General features: G+C 40.4%; 1 protein-coding gene across 1 annotated transcript in view; it reads right to left on the minus strand.

Annotated features, from left to right (window-relative positions):
- The window catches only part of LOC124595700 (zinc finger protein with KRAB and SCAN domains 7-like), a 207,970-nt gene that overhangs the window by 125,884 nt on the left and 57,986 nt on the right, over nucleotides 1–24,100 (minus strand). Inside the window, exon 7 of the mRNA XM_047134560.1 lies at nucleotides 13,992–14,162. Within this exon, the coding sequence (XP_046990516.1) occupies nucleotides 13,992–14,162 (171 nt within the window). The remainder of the gene's footprint in view (nucleotides 1–13,991; nucleotides 14,163–24,100) is intronic.

A 24,100-nucleotide genomic window follows, 5' to 3' on the forward strand; every position in this document is an offset into this window, starting at 1 on the left:
ATGTATGTAAGCTGATAGAATTTAATGCTATTTCCTGTTGTGTTGCACAAAACTGTCAATTTTCAAGCAGGGCATTAGATTGCTGTAATGGATAATTCAGTAGTTTTATGACTATTCCATGCACTAGCGCCGCAAAACAAGTGTCACATGATTGTTCAAGCAAAGTCGATACTGTATCGAGTGCAGGACCGCCTCGGTGTATCAGGAAGCCTCAAGCCTATTGAGACACAAGTAATGTTTGATAAGTCTTACTCTTCTGAATACTTCAAAACAAACTCATCTTATAATCAAATTAATGATATGATTATAATAGAGGGAAACATTCCACGTAGGAAAAATATATCCAAAAACAAAGATGATGTGACTTACCAAATGAAAGTGCCGGCAGGTCGACAGACACACAAACAAACACAAACATACACACAAAATTCAAGCTTTCGCAACAAACTGTTGCCTCATCAGGAAAGAGGGAAGGAGAGGGAAAGACGAAAGGATGTGGGTTTTAAGGCAGAGGGTAAGGAGTCATTCCAATCCCGGAAGCGGAAAGACTTGCCTTAGGGGGGAAAAAGGACGGGTATACACTCGCACACACACACATATATCCATCCACACATATACAGACACAAGCAGACATATTTGAAGACAAAGACAAAGAAACTCTTTGTCTTCAAATATGTCTGCTTGTGTCTGTATATGTGTGGATGGATATGTGTGTGTGTGCGAGACAAAGACAAAGAAACTCTTTGTCTTCAAATATGTCTGCTTGTGTCTGTATATGTGTGGATGGATATGTGTGTGTGTGCGAGTGTATACCCGTCCTTTTTTCCCCCTAAGGTAAGTCTTTCCGCTTCCAGGATTGGAATGACTCCTTACCCTCTCCCTTAAAACCCACATCCTTTCGTCTTTCCCTCTCCTTCCCTCTTTCCTGATGAGGCAACAGTTTGTTGCGAAAGCTTGAATTTTATGTGTATGTTTGTGTTTGTTTGTGTGTCTGTCGACCTGCCAGCACTTTCATTTGGTAAGTCACATCATCTTTGTTTTTAGATATATTCATCTTATAATCAGATAAATATGGTATAAGACAACTTTTCATGTATGACCGGAAATGTCAGTGTTACACCTTGTTCACTCATTAAAAATCCAAGTGCAAATAATGTAATTGCAGAGTGCCTCAAAGACATACAATAACAACTTATAAGTGTGTCACAAATGAATGGATACCTGACGGAAAGTGACAGTATATCCCGGTGATGACAAAGGATGCATGTTCTGCTTATAAACAGAATTTAAAATACACAAATGGTTTTGTTACAGTGGGACATTTCAACTCATATGGCGTACACTGCTGTGACAGTGATGCATGTACTGAACTGTGGACAGAAGCAATGTAGTAATGACAGGGTAGTGGAATACACAATACGACGACAGCACAGAATGATCAGCAGGATTGGTGGCAGAAGACAACTTGTCATACAGTGATGGCCACATACATATGTGTTACGACATTGCTGCAGTGACTGTAACTGCTTATCATCATTGTTTAATAACACAGCAGAAAATCAACAAGTGTGATGGTCTGGAGCACCACTGAAATCAACTTGTTACGTAAAAAATTGCATAATGAGAAGAATGTGAAAGGCACAACCACATCAGGAAGATTTTAAAGCCTGAGGTACTGCACCACCTCCACAAAACCATGTCACATTTTACCACTATAATATCTGACGACATCTAGCTAGGAATTTGCAAGGTGCTGCACATTCACCTGATGTATCACCAATCTAATACATCTGGACTGTGGTTGGTTGACAAATTGTTCATAATATTCCTCTAAACAGGTGAGGAGACACTCCAGGAACATGTATAGCCATTTATGACTCTGTCTCATGACATTTAAAAAGCTTTGGTTGCAACCCATGAGGGTTTCAGCCCAAACCAAATTATTACAAACATTTTTGGAAACACAATTGTTTGTGCATTATCACATACTTATCCTGTGGTATGAGGTTATTTTTGTCACACGTATCATTCTTGATTTAGAAGTTTTTACAAATGTCAGTGTAAACGAAAATATGCATATAGAAGCCACCATTCAAAATCGTTAAGCTTTTGGGTTTTTTCTCCATTAGTCAAAATAATAGTGCACAATTTGAAAACTCTATGCAGATGGTATTGCGTAAACAGAAAACAGGAAAGAGACATTAAATTGGGAGCTTCTGTATCACTGCAGCATGAAAGCCATGCAGTGAAACACAGTAGTTCAATTATAAGAAATATGATTACCTCAATCTGATAGCACCAGCAATAGGTAACCTTATGATTCCCCAAAATCTTGCTTTATTTGTCAGATAGAAAATGGAAACAGCATCAAAAATGTGCATGAATCATATAAGTGAATCAAAAGTAGACATATTTGTCTTCAGAAAGTTTCTGCAATCATTACTTATCCAAATTCAGTCTCCGGATGGCTTTCTGTTATTTCCATACGACAGGTTTCAGATCAGCTGCCCATCTTCATATCATTTGTTACAGTAGAGAGTAATCTGTCGAACACAGAACGGAAAGTTCAGTGTCATAAACCATGACAGTGAACTTTCAGTTCCGTATTTGACAGATTACACTTAAACTGTAACAAATGATATGAAGATGGGTAGCTGGCCTGAAACAGGTCATATGGTAATACACAAAAATGATACAGATACTGAATTTGGGCAGTTTTGTATAAGTAAATGCTTAAGCTTTACATGTGGAAGGATACAGGGTTAGTCATAAGTACCTCCACAATTTTAAAAGACAACTACACAAATACTAAATTGCATACTGAAAAATGACACATATCAGTGGATAAAGCATCTAACAAAGACCTGATCTGTAATGCATGCAAGGGAATAGTTGCAGGGGGGGTACTACTGCGGGATGGAAGAGTAATGACACATCAACAAGTCATTCACTCTGTATTGTCACATTAAATTAGTTCACACCTGCAGATAGGCAGCCCAATGAACACATTTTCAGAGCAGGTTACTATTACCATTTTTTTCCTGGGCAGTGGCAGCAGTGACTTCAATGAAATGTACATACGGGCTCTTCTGCCCTTATTGACATTTGCTGTGTCACAAACTGTGCACATACTAAGCACCTGTAATGAGAGTTTAAAAAGTTGGAGAAATTCTCAGTTCACAAATGTGTGTCTATTTTCTGTACAGCTTGTACATTTCATGCAGTTGGCTTCTAGAATCACAAAGGTGCTTATGAGTAACCCTGTACTTTGCATGCCACTTCAGAAAGAATATTGTCGGTGATGTTATTATACACAAATCTTATATTGCTGCTGACAAATCTAAATATTTTTTGCAGACAAATCAAATGTACTACACATATGCATAATGAAAGGCTAATAAATTTGAGGCAAATATCAAAACAGAGGATGTAGACATACACAAACATCAATAACTGGCAACTGACTTGTCCTAGACTATTTAGGTAAAAAGAAAGCTTATATTATACATTGTTAAACATCAAAAAAGAAAGAAAACATTAAACATAATTTTATAACAATACAAGATGTCTCTACATTCCAATTACACACACTGAGGGCTTGTCTTGGAAATCAAACATGTAATATTTTGAATATACATGAATGTCTGAAAACACATTACTTCCCTTTTAAGAATGACTCAGCAAAGATAATTCTGCTGAATGGTAAGCAAACTGGAAATACGCTGCATAAAAGCAACATGAGATGCGGCAGTTGTGGCTGTACTTGCACACTGATGAGCCAAACTACTGGGACCACTGCCCACCACACAAGTTAATGCTGCCTGGTGGCGCTGTGGGCATATGACGTGGTAAGGAATGTACATATATTGAACAGTGATGAATGGAAGAATCAGTCTAGCAACAATGTGGGCCACAAGTGGAGAAATCCACTGCCATAAGCGATTTTGTCAAAGTACAGGTTGTTACGGGCCAGCACCTGGGAATGAGCATCTCCGAAACAGTGAAACTGGTTGCCAGTTTGTGCGCAGCTGCCATGAACAACTATGGAAAGTGGGTAAAGGGCAATGAACCTATAAATAAGTGAAAAGGTGCTGGACCTCCATTCCATATCACAGGACATTGAAAGTGTTTCCGAGCACATTGTTGGATGTGGGACAATTGACATCGTCAACTACAGTTGCAGTGGGCACATGATCATTGAGAATGGGTGGCAGGGACAAAAAATCCAGCGGAATTTTTTTAAGTGCTTTATCTGAAAACTACCTTGAGCAGTTAAACAGAGAACCGACTCGTGGCGATACCATATTAGACCTTCTGGTGACAAACAGACCCAAACTATTTGAAACAGTTAACACAGAACAGGGAATCAGTGATTATAAAGTGGTTACTGCATTGACGATTTCAGCCGTAAATAGAAATATTACAAAAGGTAGGAAGATTTTTCTGTTTAGCAAAAGTGACAAAAAGCAGATTTCAGAGCACTTGACGGCTCAACACAGAAGTTTTGTCTCAAGTACAGATAGTGTTGAGGATCAGTGGACAAAGTTCAAAATCATCGTACAATATGTGTTAGTTGAGTATGTGCCAAGCAAGATCATAAGAGATGGAAAAGAGCCACCGTGGTACAACAACCGAGTTAGAAAACTGCTGCGGAAGCAAAGGGAACTTCACAGCAAACATAAACATAGCCATAGCCTTACAGACAAACAAAAATTACGTGGAGCAAAATGTAGTGTGAGGAGGGCTATGTGAGAGGCATTCAATTAATTTGAAAGTAAAGTTCTATGTACCGACTTGGCAGAAAATCCTAAGAAATTTTGGTCTTGTGTCAAAGCAGTAGGTGGATCAAAACAAAATGTACAGACACTCTGTGACCAAAATGGTACTGGAACAGAGGATGACAGACTAGAGGCTGAAAAACTAACGTCTTTTTCCAAAGCTGTTTCACAGAGAAAGACTGCACTGTAGTTCCTTCTCTAGAGTGTCGCACAGATGACAAAATGGCAGATATCGTAATAGACAACAGAGGGATAGAGAAACAATTAAAAACGCTCAAAAGAGGAAAGGCCGCTGGACCTGATGGGATACCAGTTTGATTTTACACAGAGTACTCGAAGGAAGTTGCCTCCCTCCTTGCAGCAGTGTACCGTATGTCTCTAGAAGAGCATAGCGTTCCAAAGGATTCGAAAAGGGCACAGGTCATCCCCGTTTTCAAGAAGGGACGTCGATCAGATGTGCAGAATTATAGACCTATATCTCTAACGTCGATCAGTTGTAGAATTTTGGAACACGTATTATGTTCGAGTATAATGACTTTTCTGGAGACTAGAAATCTACTCTGTAGGAATCAGCATGGGTTTAGAAAAAGACGGTTGTGCGAAACACAACTTGCGCTATTCGTCCACGAGACTCAGAGGGCCATAAACATGAGTTCACAGGTAGATGCCGTGTTTCTTGACTTTCGCAAGGCGTTCGATACAGTTCCCCACAGTCGTTTGATGAACAAAGTAAGAGCATATGGACTATCAGACCAATTGTGTGATTGGATTGAAGAGTTCCTAGATAGCAGAACGTAGCATGTCATTCTCAATGGAGAGAAGTCTTCCGAAGTAAGAGTGATTTCAGGTGTGCCGCAGGGGAGTGTCGTAGGACCGTTGCTATTCACAATATACATAAATGACCTTGTGGATGACATCGGAAGTTCACTGAGGCTTTTTGTGGATGATGCTGTGGTGTATCTAGAGGTTGTAACAATGGAAAATTGTACTGAAATGCAGGAGGATCTGCAGCAAATTGACGCATGGTGCAGGGAATGGCAATTGAATCTCAATGTAGACAAGTGTAAATAAAGTTGATCTTCGGCAAAGCAGATGCCAGACTGAGATTCATTGGAAGAATCCTAAGGAAATGCAATCCGAAAACAAAGGAAGTAGGTTACAGTATGCTTGTTCGCCCACTGCTTGAATACTGCTCAGCAGTGTGGGATCCGTACCAGATAGGGTTGATAGACGAGATAGAGAAGATCCAACGGAGAGCAGCGCACTTCGTTACAGGATCATTTAGTAATCGCAAAAGCGTTACGGAGATGATAGATAAACTCCAGTGGAAGACTCTGCAGGAGAGATGCTCAGTAGCTCGGTACGGGATTTTGTTGAAGTTTCGAGAACATACCTTCACCGAGGAGTCAAGCAGTATATTGCTCCCTCCTACGTACATCTCGCGAAGAGACCATGGGGATAAAATCAGAGAGATTAGAGCCCACACAGAGGCATACCAACAATCCTTCTTTCCACGAACAATACGAGACTGGAATAGAAGGGAGAACCGATAGAGGTACTCAAGGTACCCTTCGCCACACACCATCAGGTGGCTGCGGAGTATGGACGTAGATGTAGATGTAGAATGAATTGTGGGTCAATGGAAAGGAAGCCTGCTCAGATTAATTGCATTTCTGTTTACAACAGGCCAATAATCGTGTCTCATATATCACCACCCAGGTGAGTGGCTGCTCAAAACATGAACTGCCACACGGATGTAGTATTATGCTATGGGAGACATTCATCTGGACTTCCGTGGAGCCTCTGGTAGTAATTAAAGGCATGTTGGCAGGTGTGGATTATGTGAACATTATTGCAAACCAATTTTCCCTTCATACTTGCTAATATCCCCAACAGTGATGTCATCTTCCAGCAGGATAACTTCCTGTGTCACAAGGTCAGAATCCTGCTACGGCAGTTTGTGGAACATGATAATGAACTGATGATGTCTTGGCCAAAAATTCACCTGATCTGAACCAGATAGAATACATTTGTGACCACATCGAGCACCAACTCTGCATCTAGCAACCACTTGCATTACCTGTGCACAGACATCTGGAGTGACATATCTCCAGAAACAAACCAAGGACTCGTATAATACGAGCCACACAGAATCACTGTTGTATTGTGTTCCAAATGTGGACCAACATGTTATTAAGCAAGTGGTCACACTATTTTGGTTCATAAGTGTATTCAATTTTGTCCCGAATGTTATGAGGAGGATATACACTCCTGGAAATGGAAAAAAGAACACATTGACACCGGTGTGTCAGACCCACCATACTTGCTCCGGACACTGCGAGAGGGCTGTACAAGCAATGATCACACGCACGGCACAGCGGACACACCAGGAACCGCGGTGTTGGCCGTCGAATGGCGCTAGCTGCGCAGCATTTGTGCACCGCCGCCGTCAGTGTCAGCCAGTTTGCCGTGGCATACGGAGCTCCATCGCAGTCTTTAACACTGGTAGCATGCCGCGACAACGTGGACGTGAACCGTATGTGCAGTTGACGGACTTTGAGCGAGGGCGTATAGTGGGCATGCGGGAGGCCGGGTGGACGTACCGCCGAATTGCTCAACACGTGGGGCGTGAGGTCTCCACAGCACATCGATGTTGTCGCCAGTGGTCGGCGGAAGGTGCACGTGCCCGTCGACCTGGGACCGGACCGCAGCGACGCACGGATGCACGCCAAGACCGTAGGATCCTACGCAGTGCCGTAGGGGACCGCACCGCCACTTCCCAGCAAATTAGGGACACTGTTGCTCCTGGGGTATCGGCGAGGACCATTCGCAACCGTCTCCATGAAGCTGGGCTACGGTCCCGCACACCGTTAGGCCGTCTTCCGCTCACGCCCCAACATCGTGCAGCCCGCCTCCAGTGGTGTCGCGACAAGCGTGAATGGAGGGACGAATGGAGACGTGTCGTCTTCAGCGATGAGAGTCGCTTCTGCCTTGGTGCCAATGATGGTCGTATGCGTGTTTGGCGCCGTGCACGTGAGCGCCACAATCAGGACTGCATACGACCGAGGCACACAGGGCCAACACCCGGCATCATGGTGTGGGGAGCGATCTCCTACACTGGCCGTACACCACTGGTGATCGTCGAGGGGACACTGAATAGTGCACGGTACATCCAAACCGTCATCGAACCCATCGTTCTACCATTCCTAGACCGGCAAGGGAACTTGCTGTTCCAACAGGACAATGCACGTCCGCATGTATCACGTGCCACCCAACGTGCTCTAGAAGGTGTAAGTCAACTACCGTGGCCAGCAAGATCTCCGGATCTGTCCCCCATCGAGCATGTTTGGGACTGGATGAAGCGTCGTCTCACGCGGTCTGCACGTCCAGCACGAACGCTGGTCCAACTGAGGCGCCAGGTGGAAATGGCATGGCAAGCCGTTCCACAGGACTACATCCAGCATCTCTACGATCGTCTCCATGGGAGAATAGCAGCCTGCATTGCTGCGAAAGGTGGATATACACTGTACTAGTGCCGACATTGTGCATGCTCTGTTGCCTGTGTCTATGTGCCTGTGGTTCTGTCAGTGTGATCATGTGATGTATCTGACCCCAGGAATGTGTCAATAAAGTTTCCCCTTCCTGGGACAATGAATTCACGGTGTTCTTCTTTCAATTTCCAGGAGTGTATTTCTACTCATCATAAAGATTCATTCCACATTATGTTGCAGACAGACACAATGAAAAGACTTTTACACATTGAGCTTTTGGCCAAACACTTCTTCAGAAAAGAAAAGAAAACACACTTCTTCAGAAAAGAAAAGAAAACACATACATTTTAACACAAGCAAGAGAATCTTACACACACATGAATGCTCTGGCTAGAATGCAACTCTGTCGCACTGAACAAACGCAGCAATCTGGAGTGGGGAGGGGAAGGGGGAGGGATAACAGGGTATGATTGTGGGGACAGAAGTCAGTGCTACCTGGAGGAGCTTGCAGGGACTAGATGGTGGAAGGCTGTGGAGGATGGACCAGGGTGAGCGGAAAAGGAGAGAGGCAGAGAAGGAGAAAATATCAATGGGTGCCACAGCACAGCATGGTGCGTGATGAGGGTTAGAGAATGTGAAATGGGAGGACCTGATAGGGCAGAGAGGGCGGAAACTTTTAGGTGGAAGGTGTGGGAGCAGTAGGTTACTGTAGGCTGAGGCCGGGACAATTCTGGGAGTGGATAAATGAGTTGTAAGAATAACTTCCATCTACGCAGTTGGTAGTGGCATTCATCCTGGTGGCCAGCTGGTTAGTAGTCCTATCAATATACGAGGAGTGTTCACTAATTAATGCAACACATCTTTCTCTACGTCAATTTTAGGCGGAAAATGCAGAATTTGTTGTGGGATGTCGTGGAACATTCCCACTTCAGCCCCTATAGTTCCATGAAGTTTCAATATGTGATGGCACTGTATGAAGCCTTCAAAATGGTGTCTGTAACAGAGGTGCATTCCAAGCAGAGAGCTGTTAAAGAGTTTCTTTTGGCAGAAAACCAGAGCACTGCAGATTTTCGTATGCACTTGTAGAATTTCTACAGAGACCTGGCAATGAACAAAACTCCAGCAAGTTGTTGGATGAGGTGTCTGTCATCATCGCAACAAGGTTGCGCAAACCCATCCCATCTCTTGCACGCCGGCCAGCCACACACAGCTCTGCCTCCTGAAGTATTGGAAAGTGGGGATGTTCTCATTCAAAGTGATCGACGGATCATAATCAAATACCTCGCTGAATATCTGGATGTCTCTGTTGATAGTGCTGACACACTCCTCCGCCAGTTGGGGTACCAAGGTGTTTGCCTGATGGGTTCCTCACCGTCTAACAGAAGACCATAAAGAGCAATGAAGGTTCATGTGTGTAGAATTACTTGTGCATTGATCGTGACAATTTTTTGTCGATCATCATCATAGGTGACGAAACATGGGTTCACCACTTTGAACTGGAAACAAAACAGCAATCCACCACACAACTTCTCCTCCAAAGAAAAAGTTCAAAAACGCATCCTCAGCCAGTAAAGTTCTGGTGACTGTCTTCTCAGACTTTGAAGGGGTTATTCTGTTTGATGTCCTCCCTCATGCTGCAAGATTGACTCTGAAGTGTACTGTGCTACCCTCAGGAAATTGAAGAAAGAAACTACTTCAGCATGTTAATTGCCAAAAAAATGCTGACAAACTTCTCCTTCTCTACGACAACCCAAGCCTTCACTGAGTCTCTGCACCTGAGAGAGGCTCACAAAACTACACTGCGCTGTTCTTCATCATCCCTCTATAACCCGGGTCGTGCATCTTCCACCTGTTTGGTCCAATGAGGGATGTACTCTGCGGGAAGCAGTATGTGGATGATGGGGAGGTTCCTGATGTAGCACGACGCTGGTCTGATGTTGATCACTAGAGTGCTACCATGCGGGCATAAACACTCTCCCAGTAAGGTGGCATAAGGTCCTTGCAGTGAACAGAGATTATGTTGCAAAATCGTGTTTTGTAGATGAAAGAGTGGGGAATAATAAGGCATATTGGAATCTTAAACAAAACCAAGCTGCTTTTGGAAAAAAAGTGTTGCATTACTTATTGAATACCTCTCATAAAAAGCTGTGCAATGATTCCAGCAGACCTGGTATATGACGTGGCTGCCTTCACATGTGATCCAGCCACCGTCAGAGTAATATAAGTCTATGACAGGACTGGAACAGGAAGTTGTGAGTGGGTGGTTCGGGTGTGTGTGGCACCTGGGTCTTCCACAGGGATACGACCCCTGTGGCAATGGGTTCAGATTAGGAGTGGCATTTATGATGTCAAAAACCTACTCTTCTTCTCCCAATCCCTGTAATGGAAACACTTCTTTGTCATCAACCCCTGCTCCCAGAGCCAACCTAATCTCAACACTAAACACTGCCTTCCCATTTCAAACCACAATCCAAATGTGCTCTCCGCCAACCACTCCATGGTCACCTTCAAGGAATTCCTTACCTCCAGCTTGGCCTCACTACCCTTCCCCAGGTCCCTTCCTAGAAACACCAACCTTTCAGGGGAAAAAAAAGGGCGGCCATAGACTGCCTTAAAACAGACACTGAGCTAATCATACCATCCACAGACAAAGGTTCCACTACTGTCATCATGAAATGCAGTGACCACCTGGTGGAATGCTTCCGCCAGTTATCGACTAATCCATCTATGCCAGAGTGATCCCATCTCAGAAGTCAAACATAACCTCCAATCCCTGATTGGCCTTAGGCCCTTTCAAGAACCTCTCCCTTGAATCAATTTCCCTCGTAACTCCTATTACGCCCTGCTCATCCACATCCTACATGCTCCCCAAAATCCACAAACCCAACAACCCTGGACACCCCATTATAGCCAGTTATTGTGCTCCCACTGAAAGAATTTCTGCCATCATTGATCAACACCTCTAATCCATTACCCGAAATCTAGCCTCCTATGTCAAAGATACCAACCACTTCATTCACCGACTCTCCACCATCCCCACCCCTTTACCTCCTGGATCCCCACTCACCACTGTCAGTGTCACTTCCCCTATTTCCCTATACACCATCACCACTCACTCATGCCCATGGTCTTACTACTATTGAACACTACTGCTCCCAATGTCCTTCAGATTCCAAACCCATTACCTCATTCTCCTTATTAACTTCATCCTAACATGCAACTACTTCACCTTTAAAGAGAAGGTATTCAAACAAATCCATGGCAAAGCCATGGGCACCCACATGGCACCCTCCTATCTCCCATGCCAACCTGTTTATGGGCCATCTATAGGAAACCTTCCTAGCCTAAAGGTTCGTTGATGATATCTTCATAATCTGGTCCCAGGGCCAAGAAACCCCATCCTAACTCCTCAAAACCTCAACACCTTCTCTCTCATCTGCTTTACCTGGTCCTCCTCAATCCAGTATGCCACCTTCCTGGACATTGACCTCCTCCTCTGTCCATATTAAACCTATCAACTACCAACAGTACTTGTATTTTGACAGCTGCTATCCCTCTCATAACAAAAAAAACCCCACCCATACAGCCTGGCAACCCAGGGGCAAGAACTCCCTTGCCCAGTGTGTTGAATGTCTCTCAAAAGCCTTTACAGACAGGCACTACCCCTTGGACCTAGTCCACAAACAGATTTCCCAAGCCATATCCCTACATATACCCAATCTTTCCACCATCTCTAAGAACCAGCTACAAAGAAGCACCCACCTCATCACCCAGTATCACCCCAGACTGGAACAACTTAAACACATCCTTCACCAGGGTTTTGATTATCTATCATCATGCCTTGAAATAAGGGAAATCCTATCCTAGATCCTACCCACCCTTCCTAAAGTGGTGTTCTGTCACCCACCCAACCTCCACAATATCCTAGTCCATCACTATGCCACTCCGAGTATCAGCCCCTTGCCACAGTGATCAAATCCCTGTGGAAGACCCAGATACAACACCTCCCCAATCCACCCACCCAGTACTTCCTATTCCAGTCCTGCAGCAGCCTTATAGTATCCTATCAGAGACTGGGCTTCCTGTGAAAGCAGCCATTTCATATATCTGCTTTGCTGCAATCACTGTACAGCTTGTTGGTATGACTACCAACCACTCATCCACCAGGATAAATGGCCACCGCCGAGCTGTGGGCAAGAGCAATGCGGACCACCCTGTGACACAACATGCAGCTGAACATAACATGCTCGATTTCAGCAGATGAGAATTATTCTTACAACAAATTCTCTGCTCCCGAAATAATCAACCTATGATACCTCCCAATTCACGTCCCCTCATGCTCACTGTGGTCAGAAGCTAAAATGTGAAACAGTCTTTTGTCCTACCTGTCTGCTACTTAACTTACCATCTTTACAGTGAGCAGCAATTTATCCGTTTCATAAAATTATCAATTATCAGAAAACAATTATTCAGTTACCAAATGAAGGAAGCAGATCAAATAGCCAATAAATAATATCACAATTACATCATCACATGCTACATGCACTCCACCTCATATATCAGCATGTTAGGATATTAAATAAGGACTGTAATTCCATTTTACCTGTGATAAGGAAATGTATTCCTGGAGATGAAGTGATAAAAAATGTATTCCTGGACACAACACATATTTAAAATTCTAATTATGCACAAGTTCTCAATGAGTGTAATAGGAATTTATGAATAGCCAGAGTATAAAATTATTTCTCCACCTTGAGCAATTAACAAAAATTATTTTTAAATATCTTGTCTTTTTATTGCATTTCCAGCTGGCAAAATGTGTGTGTGTGTGTGTGTGTGTGTGTGTGTGTGTGTGTGTGCGTGCGCGCGCGCGCACGCGCTGCACACGTCTGAAAGTAATTTGTGGCTTTTTTCCCCCCTCCCTATCCAACACATTTAATAGCCAGATTCACATATGGCACATGAAACTAGTTAATGTAACTGGACAGATAAAAAAAATCTACTCACCACAAAGTGGCAAGAGAACACACATATAAAAAAAAAGGGTTTTATGTATGCAAGCTGTTGGAGCCAAAGGCTCCTCTTTCCTGCAGAAAGGTTGAAGGCCAAGGAAGAAGGGTGAAGAAAAAGGACTGGAGAGATTTAAGAAAAGGATTGCAGTTCGGAAAAGTCGGCCAAAATCCCGGGTCAGGGGAGACTTGCCAGATGGGAGAATGAAACTAGCTGCCTTTTATACAAGTCGATGAGATTCATACACCACTCCCCCCTTTTTTAATCAAACAAACATTGTTTTTCATCTTTAGAAGAAACTAGTCACAGTAAAAACCAACCTCTGCAAATCACTCTATATGAAATATATGCTGCATTCCACAAATGTGGTTATCGCCACTTTCGTGACATCTTTATAATATAAACCCTCTGCTCCTCTACTGCACCACCTGCTCAATTAAATGCCTGTATCTGTCGATGACAAAGTGCACCATTTTGATAAATTTGTGACAATACAAACATTTGTTCCTCGAATTCCAACAGTAATGACTGTACGTACCCCCATTATCTACCATTCTACAGAAACTATACTACAGGTCTGAGTGCTAAACAGTCACCAAGTTCATTCAGTAATGCTGCTACTTGTACATGCTGCAGTATTGTAACACATTTATCAACAATTAGCGACATTATATAAGTGAGCAAAATTCTTGCACTTTCTACAAAGACTAACCTGGCAATGAACCTGATTTTCTCCACACCTCTCAGTTGTACAGGTTCCCTTGTCCTGTTTCACTTTATTTTCAACACTTATTGAAACGGCAAGCTCTCCATGTGAAGATGGTAGAGATATGGTAGCAACAGTACCTTGCGATGGTGCAATAGGTGTCTGCACGGGAAGAGGCTGTGGATAAAATCATAGCTAATTAAGTTGCTTTATAAAGAAGCAATGAAAATACACAACTGATTCAACAGTAATTCAAATTTCTCTGTACTGTTTATCAGGAAGGTTATTTTATTTCAATAAAGGAGAGTGTGTGTTGTATCAGTTGAACTACTTAACACCAAAGTTGACAGTGAGAAGAAATACTGCAGTTTTGTGAATTATCAGAACTGAGAATAAGGCAAAAGTATATCACACCATGTGGGCACAAAAAAAGGAGAGAAACTCAGTTACTTTTAATGAATGTTCCACGATGATGAAAACATTATCCACTTACTTTGTAACAGAGGCAAATATAAAAATAGGAATAACAATGTTCACATATAAAAAATGTGATATACATGAGAAACAGCAATGAACCACTTAACCACATGATTAACAAAATAACTGCGTACTGTTTGGGTGATGGTGGTGCGAGAAGAGACCTTTACAGGATTTAAAAATTTATGAGCAAAAATTTCCTTGGAATGATGAAACATTTCAAAGAGAGATGTGCAACACAAGTCATGCCTGCAAAGTGTATGCCTGGGCCAAGCAGATGTGTGTGTGCGTCAGGGAAGGGGGGTGGGGGGGGTGCCAGAAGCAGTGGACTACTTCAGTATGACAGCTAACTATCTGTACTGAAAAGGCTGACATCTTTGATAAATGGGGCGTGGAAAGACATTAAGAATTTTAGAAGTATGAGCCAAATTCAAGGTTTCTGTTTCATTCCCAATCAAAAGGTTTAGATTTGAAGACAGCTCCAGAAACAAGTGGCAGGTCCCAATACTAGGAAACTAATGAAAGAAATAATTACAAAATGAAAGCATTACACTTCTACGTGACGGATATTAAACTATAACTACACTACACTGCACTACACTACATTTTTACTTACAACTGTAATAATGCAAATCAACATTTCAATAATTAGTTTACAAAGCATGCTAATTCCAAAGTAACGTGCAAGACTCTCAGTACAGCTCACATAGTAAAAGCTAAAAGTTCTAAGAATAAATAACAATTAATCACAAAATTTGTTTGTAGTTTCCAAGCTGGATGTATCCAAAGTGAACAGGTTGTGGTACATGTAATAGAGGATTTAACAGACAGTACTGGCTAATCCACCCTTGTGAACATTCTAACAGAAGTCAGCTTTGTGCATTAGCTTCTAGTAAATATGCTGAAAAGTAATGCAATAACAGAACAAAAATCCCTGTATGCGATTAATATTTTAAATGTGAGCTGGTGAAGCAAATCTCTACCACTCAATGTCAGGTTTGGAGTAATCTACAATCAGTACTATCCCTTGAATCATTATCATTAATTCTGAAGAAATTTGAGAGCTATCTCAATATTACTTCCATGTCCTATGATGGCACTTGTTGAAAACATGTAAGAAGGAGCAGCCAGTAATGTAAACTCTTTTTTTAAGCTCTTCTTTTACTCCAGCTTTTCCTAAGACGATCCACAGTTCAAACATTTATCTACATCTGTTATCTTCAGACCTTCATGTGACTGGTTTGTTTTAACCATGGGAGAAGTTAATGAAAATGCTTAAGTTAAAGTGGAAGATGCTTGTAGACAGCCACCAACTATCTCCCAAAAGTGCTTGCTCTTGATATTTGTCCAAATGCTTCTTTCTCCAAAGCTCTCTGTAACTGTCCTATAGGTGGTGTCCACCTTTTCCGAAGTCCTCCAGTCTTCTACAGCTTTGCATTTCTTCTCTAGCAAGTCCTGTCACACTTTATTTCTAGACACTGTATAATTTTTTTAATGTATCATTCATTTGTTGCATTTTTACATTTTCTCTTTTCATCAGTTAAATTCATAAGCTCTTGGGTTATTCAAATATTTCTATTGGGATTGTCTTTTTGCCTCTTTGATTTTCTGCTGGCTAATCCATCTCTCAAAGGTACCTATTCAATTTTTTATTAATTCCCAGTTCAGTCAGCTGTGGGCTAATGCTCCTTTTCAAACTTTCAACCCCCTGTGGTTCCTTCAATTTATTTGGGTCCCACATTCTGAACTTCCTATCTTTCTGTAATTTCTTCAGTTCTTAATCTGCTGTGCAAAATCAATAATGCCGTGTCAGGGTCTACATCACACATTACACAGACTGGTGCACATTACACAGACTAGTGCCCCTGGTAACTAGTGAAAATGATGCTACCACTCTTTAGGAATCATGTTAGTTTGGCCTCTCCATGATACAACCCCTCCATCCAGGGGAAATTGCTGCTCATATCAGTGGATCCAGTCAGTGTACCTTGGTCAAGTGTACCGTCAAACGGGTTGATTTTGGATGGTTTTGTCATTATTTTGATTGTAACTTTCGTATATATTGTTAGATTAAACTGATTGTTATGGAAGTGGTAGGGTATATGTGTAACGAATAAAATATCCCAGAATCAGAAAGTGTATGTGTAGGTATATTTATCTGAGGCAGTTAAATAAAGTGTCCGAAGTCACTCCATAGATTGGGGTGATTTTGGACACATGTTTTTTAAATCTCTGTCCGAAGTTACAGTATATAGAGGGTGAATTCGGACAGTTACTGCCTTTTTTTAAAATTCTACATGCTTTTTATTTGATTTTGGTGACATTTTACACATTTTAAGGGAGTCCTTTGTTGTGAATAAGTGATATGGAATGATGTAATTAATTTTATATATTACAGATAAGTTTTTATTTTGCAAGAATTTAAATAAACAGTCTCTTTGTTCACTTCTGCACGAGCTTATTTAATATTTTAGCTTAAGCAAATGGAAAGATCTTCTGACTGTCCTTTGAGGAATAAATGCACCCATTCTTCTCCTGGCAAGATATTACAAAATTTATTCTCTTTTTGGCTCAATTTATCGAGGTAGCCTTTAACTAAATATATAATATCCACTTTAGTGAAGGGAAATCCCCAATGTGCAGCCCTCAAGATACCTTGCTTCAACATTTCTTCTTCTTCTTTATTTAGCACTGGCTGTCCTCCCATTTTTTTCGGATGTGCTTCCTGCACTTTATTTTGTAGGGTTGATTTAGGTATACCGTACAAATAACATCCTTTTCGGTACAATAATTTACCACTCTGAATATCACAAACAGCTTTATTTAAAAGTTCGGGGTCATAATTACACAATACTGTAGCACCTCTCCTGCTCTTATACGTTCCTGGCACTGTCCGAAATCACCCCACACAGTACACAGTTTTACAAAAACCGTCGTTATTTTATAACCTTGCATGAGAAACTTAACAAATTTGTACAGAAATTGTCTCAATGCTGTTAGCTACTGAGCGCGTCGACAATTATGGTTACAATAACTTCCCACTCGGCGCAACAATAGAAAGTTTCCACTTTACGATAATGCATGGATTTTTAACACTGAGACTTTTCATCAATTATTCACCTAGGGAAACAACTGACACAAAATAAAAGTTGTGGCAAGCGATAAATGCAATCTTGCGCTTAAAATAACTGGTGCACGGACATTAAAATAAGTAACTCTTTGTTTCTATGCAGTAGCAAAGAGCAAATAAGCCATACTGTCCGAATTTGCCCCAGTGTCCGAAATCATCACGTTGGACGGTATATAATACATTGTGGAGTTATTGCTGAGATAGTTTTAATTAATGACATTCATGTCCAATGCATACAATGCAAAACTTAAAAATGGCAGTAAATAAAAAAATACTCATTCATTCAAAAGTTGACATGATAGTAGAATAAATAAACAAACAATTGTCAGATAAAGTATTGGATACTGACACGCTGAAATTTTTGTATTGCTCATTTGCGCAAATTTACACGTGATTGGACCCATTCCTTATGTATCCTTACAATGATTAGGAAATTATTTGCAGGTACTGAAAGTAGCAGTTTTGTTTTGGATCCCTGTGACATTAATAGTGTGTTTTTAATCCTAGAGCAAACCAAGTTACTTTGGGTTACAAGGCGCAACACCCAAGGGCAAAATCTGCCAGTGAATGTGTGTTTATTTTAAGTGAGATCAGTTTAAAAGTGCTCAGTAAATAGCTAAAAATGTAATGCTTGAAACATACAGCGTATCCAAAAATATACAAGTCAATATACTATTTTTCTCGGTAAAAAGTATAACAAGCAACAGTTGTCAAAAACTTGGACATTGAAAGTCTGCATAAACTACTAACATAAAGTCTGTACTTGAATATAAAGGCTGTCCAAGTTTTCTATTTACTCTCTGATCTGATAACTAGAGACAGGAAAAAATCTCTTTGTTTTATTGCCAAATTCAGTATTATTTTTGGCGAAATTCGATGTTACTTTTTGCCAGATGCATTTTTTTGCACATTTGTTGTAATTTTTGCAAACTTAGTTGTCACTTCTGCCAAATACACTGTACATTTGTCAAGTTTGGTGTTTGTTATCACATTCAAGGTACTTTTTTGCCACATTCAGTATCTTTTTTTTGCTGCATTCGATTTTTTTTGCCAAATTTTGTTTTATTTAATGTCAAATTTTGTGTTTTTAAATCAATTTCAGTATTTTTTTTTTTTATCAAATTTGATGTTATTTTTCCAAATTCAATGCCTTTTTTTTGCCAAATTCAGTGCTATTATTTGTCAAATTTCGAGTTTTTTTTCTAAATTTGGTTTTCTTTAAATTGCATGGTTGTTGCCAAATTCAGTATTGTTTGTGAAATTCGGTGTTATTTTTTGGCACATTCTTTTCTGTCAAATTCAGCGTTTTTGCTAAATTCGGTGTTTTAGCCAAATTATATGCTGTTTTCTTGCCAAATTTGGTGTTGTTTTTGACAAAACTGTGTTGTTTCTTTTACAAATACATTTCTTCTTTTTCCAAATTAAATGGTTTTGCCAATTTACACGAGCAATGAAACATCTGAACTAGCATTTTGATATTATACACTAACCTCAGCCTTGAGAAATCTGAAGTCAAAATGTTATTTTAACATTCAATAACCACAAGTTATGAATATTAAGAAACTGTAGTTTTCAGATTTATAACATTTTTATCAGGAAAATTAAAAGTCTTCTGATATTTTGTAAAAATCGACAATTTCATTTTATTTCCCTAAAAGCTGTTATTTTGGTATTTATTTCATGTTATCATTTTTGTGAAATTTTATTGTCCCTACTAATAACTGAATTATACATATGTGACCTTGATGAAAAGTTTCAAAAACAGAAATAAAAATACTTGAATGAATACAGGTTACAGTATATTGAAAACTTTAGAGAAACTCCCTTCAATTGGAGGGAATAGTGTCATTTACCTCCTGTACACAAAATGGTTGATTCTGCATATCTCTTAAAACAGATGGTGACAAACTCCACATACGGAGGAGTTTGTTAATATGTATAAACAAATCGAGATGGTACATAAAGGTAATAAAGAAGTACCCATAAATTTACTTGTAGAAACAGCAGTTTTCTAAATGAATTACTGCAGTTACTGAATGTCAAGGTTGCTAATCCTTTGAATGTTAAAGGTTTTATACACCAGCAAGAACTCTGTGGCACTTTAGAAAATGGAACTCTACAAGGGGGAAAAAAACGCGTTCTGAAAAGATCTTTGATGTGCAGCAATATGTATGATGCCTATTTTCATATTACAAAAGTATAAATTCGAATTCCATCAAACACATGAAACAGCATTGAAACAGAGACTGCAATGCCCTGTTGTAAGCCAATCACAGCTCGTCATGTGTTCTCGTCAGCCAATCACAGCAGATATTCAAAGCACAGGACATGCGATGTAGTAAGCAAACAGCAACATCGCTGTTAACCCATTACTGGCCATTGTCCCTTTTTTGGGACACGCATATTTTACTTATTTCTACGTAAGCAATGGAGCTTTTAGCCTTCATTGTTGCACCTGTAGGTTCAACTAACTGCTATAATGCCTGTAAATGTAAAATAAATAACTTTTTGCTAAGTACTTCACGTCAGGAAAATTATAAAATTGCCGATTTTTTGTTCTCGCACTTGGCAGCACTGTATGTTTGCTGGTAGTTCCTGGATGACAATGAGCTGTGATTTAGTTGTGTGGGCGTGTCTGTTATGAACATATGGATGTCCGTGTAAGATTAAGTATACTTCAGATTTTTTCAAGTAAGTGCAATACCGATATAATTTATGCATCCCAATAATCGGATAATGGCATGTTACACTATCATTTATTGCTGATGTGCCCTATTCTTGTATACATGTATAATACAAAGAAGAATTGCATTTTACGTTCTTTATATCTGCTTTTTTTTTCATATTCTATTCGAATTTTACGATTCCAACAGGATAAAAACATGCTGCGTGGACTTACACTTGAAGAAATTCTAGCAGAACTAGAGAACCATCAAGAGAGTGACGATGAAGATGATGATGTAGAATTAGCGATTATTCCACCCGATGCAGATGTAATAACAGATGAAGAAGACATTGACGAAAATGTACTGAACAATGAGTCTGTTGTACAAGATGTAGCCAGTACTTTAGAGCTCATAACCAGCCAAGACGAAGCTAATGCTACAGTTGTACCTCTAGAAGCCAAAAGAAGGAAAGCATTAGGAGATGGAGCAGAAAGTGGTATGTTATCTACAAAAAAGATATAAATGTAAGTGGTATAAATGTCAGCCAATGTACACAGACACTAGTGAACCAGGGAAGAGCAACGAACATTATGTTGTGGAATGTCTAGCAAATAAGACAGTGCCCCAGGTGTTTGAGGATTTTTTTCTTTCTGAGAAACAAATGGATACTATTATTGAACAATGCGAAATCTATGCTTGCCAACATAACAAAATAAATTTTCTGCTAACCAAAGAAGAACTAAAATCATTTATTGGCATACTACTTCTGAGTGGTTATCATAAGCTTCCCCATGAGAATATGTACTGGGAACAGGCTCCTGATGTCGGTGTTCCTTTAGTCTTCAACTCCATGTCATGAAATAGGTTTCAGGAAATAAAGAGATTCATTCATCTCAATGACAACTCCAAAATAGACAAACGACAAGATGTACAAACTGAGGTTGTTCTTTGAAATGCTGAAAAAGGAATTTGGTAAATTTGGCGTATTTCATTTAGAACTCTCAATTGATGAAATGATGGTTCGTTATTATGGCAAACATTCAGCTAAAATGTTTCTGAGGGGAAAGCCTATCAAATTTGGATATAAAATTTGGTGTCTTACAAGTTCCAATGGCTTTCTTTATAATTTTTTGCCATACTGTGGCAAGACTGACAACAAACAGGAGCCTTTAGGTGCAAGGGTAATAAATGAACTAACCAGAATGTTTCCAGAATCAGGGTATCCGATTTATAAGCTTTTCTTTGACAACTTTTTCACCAGTGTTGACACACTGATCACACTCGGAAAGAGTAAAATGAAAGCTACAGGAACAATAAGAGAGATCGAACTAATGCATGTCCTTTGATTGACTCAAAAAGAATGGCAAAAGAAAAGGAACGAGGATTCTATGACTACATGTTTGACAAATAGAACGAAGTTCTGGTTGTGAAATGGAGTGACAACAAACCAGTATGTGTAGCGACAAATTACAGTACTATTACTCCTCTGAGTTCTGCTAAAAGATACTCACAGGCAAAGAAAAAGCAAGTATCTGTTACAATTCCACATCTCATTGAAGAATACAATGCCCATATGGGTGGCGTAGATCTACTAGACAAGCAGATATCACTTTATACGACGAGGATAAGGTCAAAGAAATGGTGGTGGCCATTATGCACACAGATGATAGATATCTGGGTAGTAAACACAGGTCGTGCATACCAAATTGCTAACTCTAATGAGAAGCTCTCACTTTTGGATGTCCGACGGAGAATAGTGACGTTTTACCTATCAAAGAAAACAGGATCAGTACCAAAACGCAGAGGACCACAAGGAAGCAAACTGATGGGAGGACGGGTGAGCACAGATGTACGACTAGATCCATGAAATCATTTCATTGTGCCAAGTAAACCACAGAAGTGACGTGCTTACCGCAAGAAAAAAAAAAACAAAAATTTGTGATAGGTGCAATGTTGGTGTACACGATAAATGTTTAGCTTCATTTCATACTGAATAGACAGTCAATAATATTAAAACATTCTTTATTTATTGTTTGTGTTGTTCCTTACAATATTATGCATGGAGAATAAGGTTGTGAATTTGGATAGCGCATTTGGCCAATGTCTCAAAAATGGGACGGTCTGTAGTTTTTGTTCTAATAAACTGAAAATTTTCAAAACAACTTTTTATTCAATTAATCACTCAATGTAACGTATTGATGTATAAAAGTTTGCAAAAAATGATCCGACAGAGTTTTGGCCCGACAAGACGCCTCCTGAGATGCGGCGAGGTAGGAGTAGGCAAAATGCAACAGGGAATAACAGTATTAATGTGCTAATAGTAAACTGCAGGAGCGTCTGTAGAAAGGTCCCAGAACTGCTCTCATTAATAAACGGTCACAATGCACATATAGTACTAGGGACAGAAAGTTGGCTGAAACCAGACGTAAACAGTAATGAAATCCTAAACTCAGATTGGAATGTATACCGCAGAGACAGGCTGGACAGTGAAGGGGGAGGCGTATTTATAGCGATAAGAAGTGCAATAGTATCGAAGGAAATTGACGGAGATCCGAAATGTGAAATAATTTGGGTGAAGGTCGTGGTTAAAGCAGGCTCAGACGTGGTAATTGGATGTCTCTATAGGCCCCCTGGCTCAGCAGCTGTTGTAGCTGAGCACATGAAGGATAATTTGGAAAATATTTCAAGTAGACTTCCCCACCATGTTATAGTTCTGGGTGGAGATTTGCCAGATATAGAGTGGGAGACTCAAACATTCATAACGGCTGGCAGTGACAAAGAATCCAGTGAAATTTTTTTAAGTGCTTTATCTGAAAACTACCTTGAGCAGTTAAACAGAGAACCGACTCGTGGCGATACCATATTAGACCTTCTGGTGACAAACAGACCCGAACTATTTGGAACAGTTAACGCAGAACAGGGAATCAGCGATCATAAAGTGGTTACTGCAGCAATGATTTCAGCTGTAAATAGAAATATTAAAAAAGGTAGGAAGATTTTTCTGTTTAGCAAAAGTGACAAAAAGCAGGTTACAGAGTACCTGACGGCTCAACACAAAAGTTTTGTCTCAAGTACAGATAGTGTTGAGGATCAGTGGACAAAGTTCAAAACCATCGTACAATACGCGTTACATGAGTATGTGCCAAGCAAGATCGTAAGAGATGGAAAAGAGCCACTGTGGTACAACAACCGAGTTAGGAAACTGCTGCGGAAGCAAAAGGAACTTCACAGCAAACATAAACATAGCCAAAGCCTTGCAGACAAACAAAAATTACGAGAAGCGAAATGTAGTGTAAGGAGGGCTATGCGAGAGGCTTTCAATGAATTCGAAAGTAAAGATCTATGTAATGACTTGGCAGAAAATCCTAAGAAATTTTGGTCTTATGTCAAAGCGGTAGGTGGATCAAAACAAAATGTCCAGACACTCTGTGACCAAAATGGTACTGAAACAGAGGATGACAGACTAAAGGCCAAAATACTAAATGTCTTTTTCCAAAGCTGTTTCACAGAGGAAGACTGCACTGTAGTTCCTTTTCTAGATTGTCGCACAGATGACAAAATGGTAGATATCGAAATAGACGACACAGGGATAGAGAAACAATTAAAATCGCTCAAAAGAGGAAAGGTCGCTGGACCTGATGGGATACCAGTTTGATTTTACACAGAGCACTCGAAGGAAGTTGCCCCCCTTCTTGCAGCGGTGTACCATAGGTCTCTAGAAGAGCGTAGCGTTCCAAAGGATTGGAAAACGTTCACAGGTCATACCCGTTTTCAAGAAGGGACATCGAACAGATGTGCAGAACTGTAGACCTATATCTCTAACGTCGATCAGTTGTAGAATT

The sequence above is a fragment of the Schistocerca americana genome, chromosome 2 (genome assembly GCF_021461395.2).
Source record: "Schistocerca americana isolate TAMUIC-IGC-003095 chromosome 2, iqSchAmer2.1, whole genome shotgun sequence".
Taxonomy (NCBI): domain Eukaryota; kingdom Metazoa; phylum Arthropoda; class Insecta; order Orthoptera; family Acrididae; genus Schistocerca; species Schistocerca americana.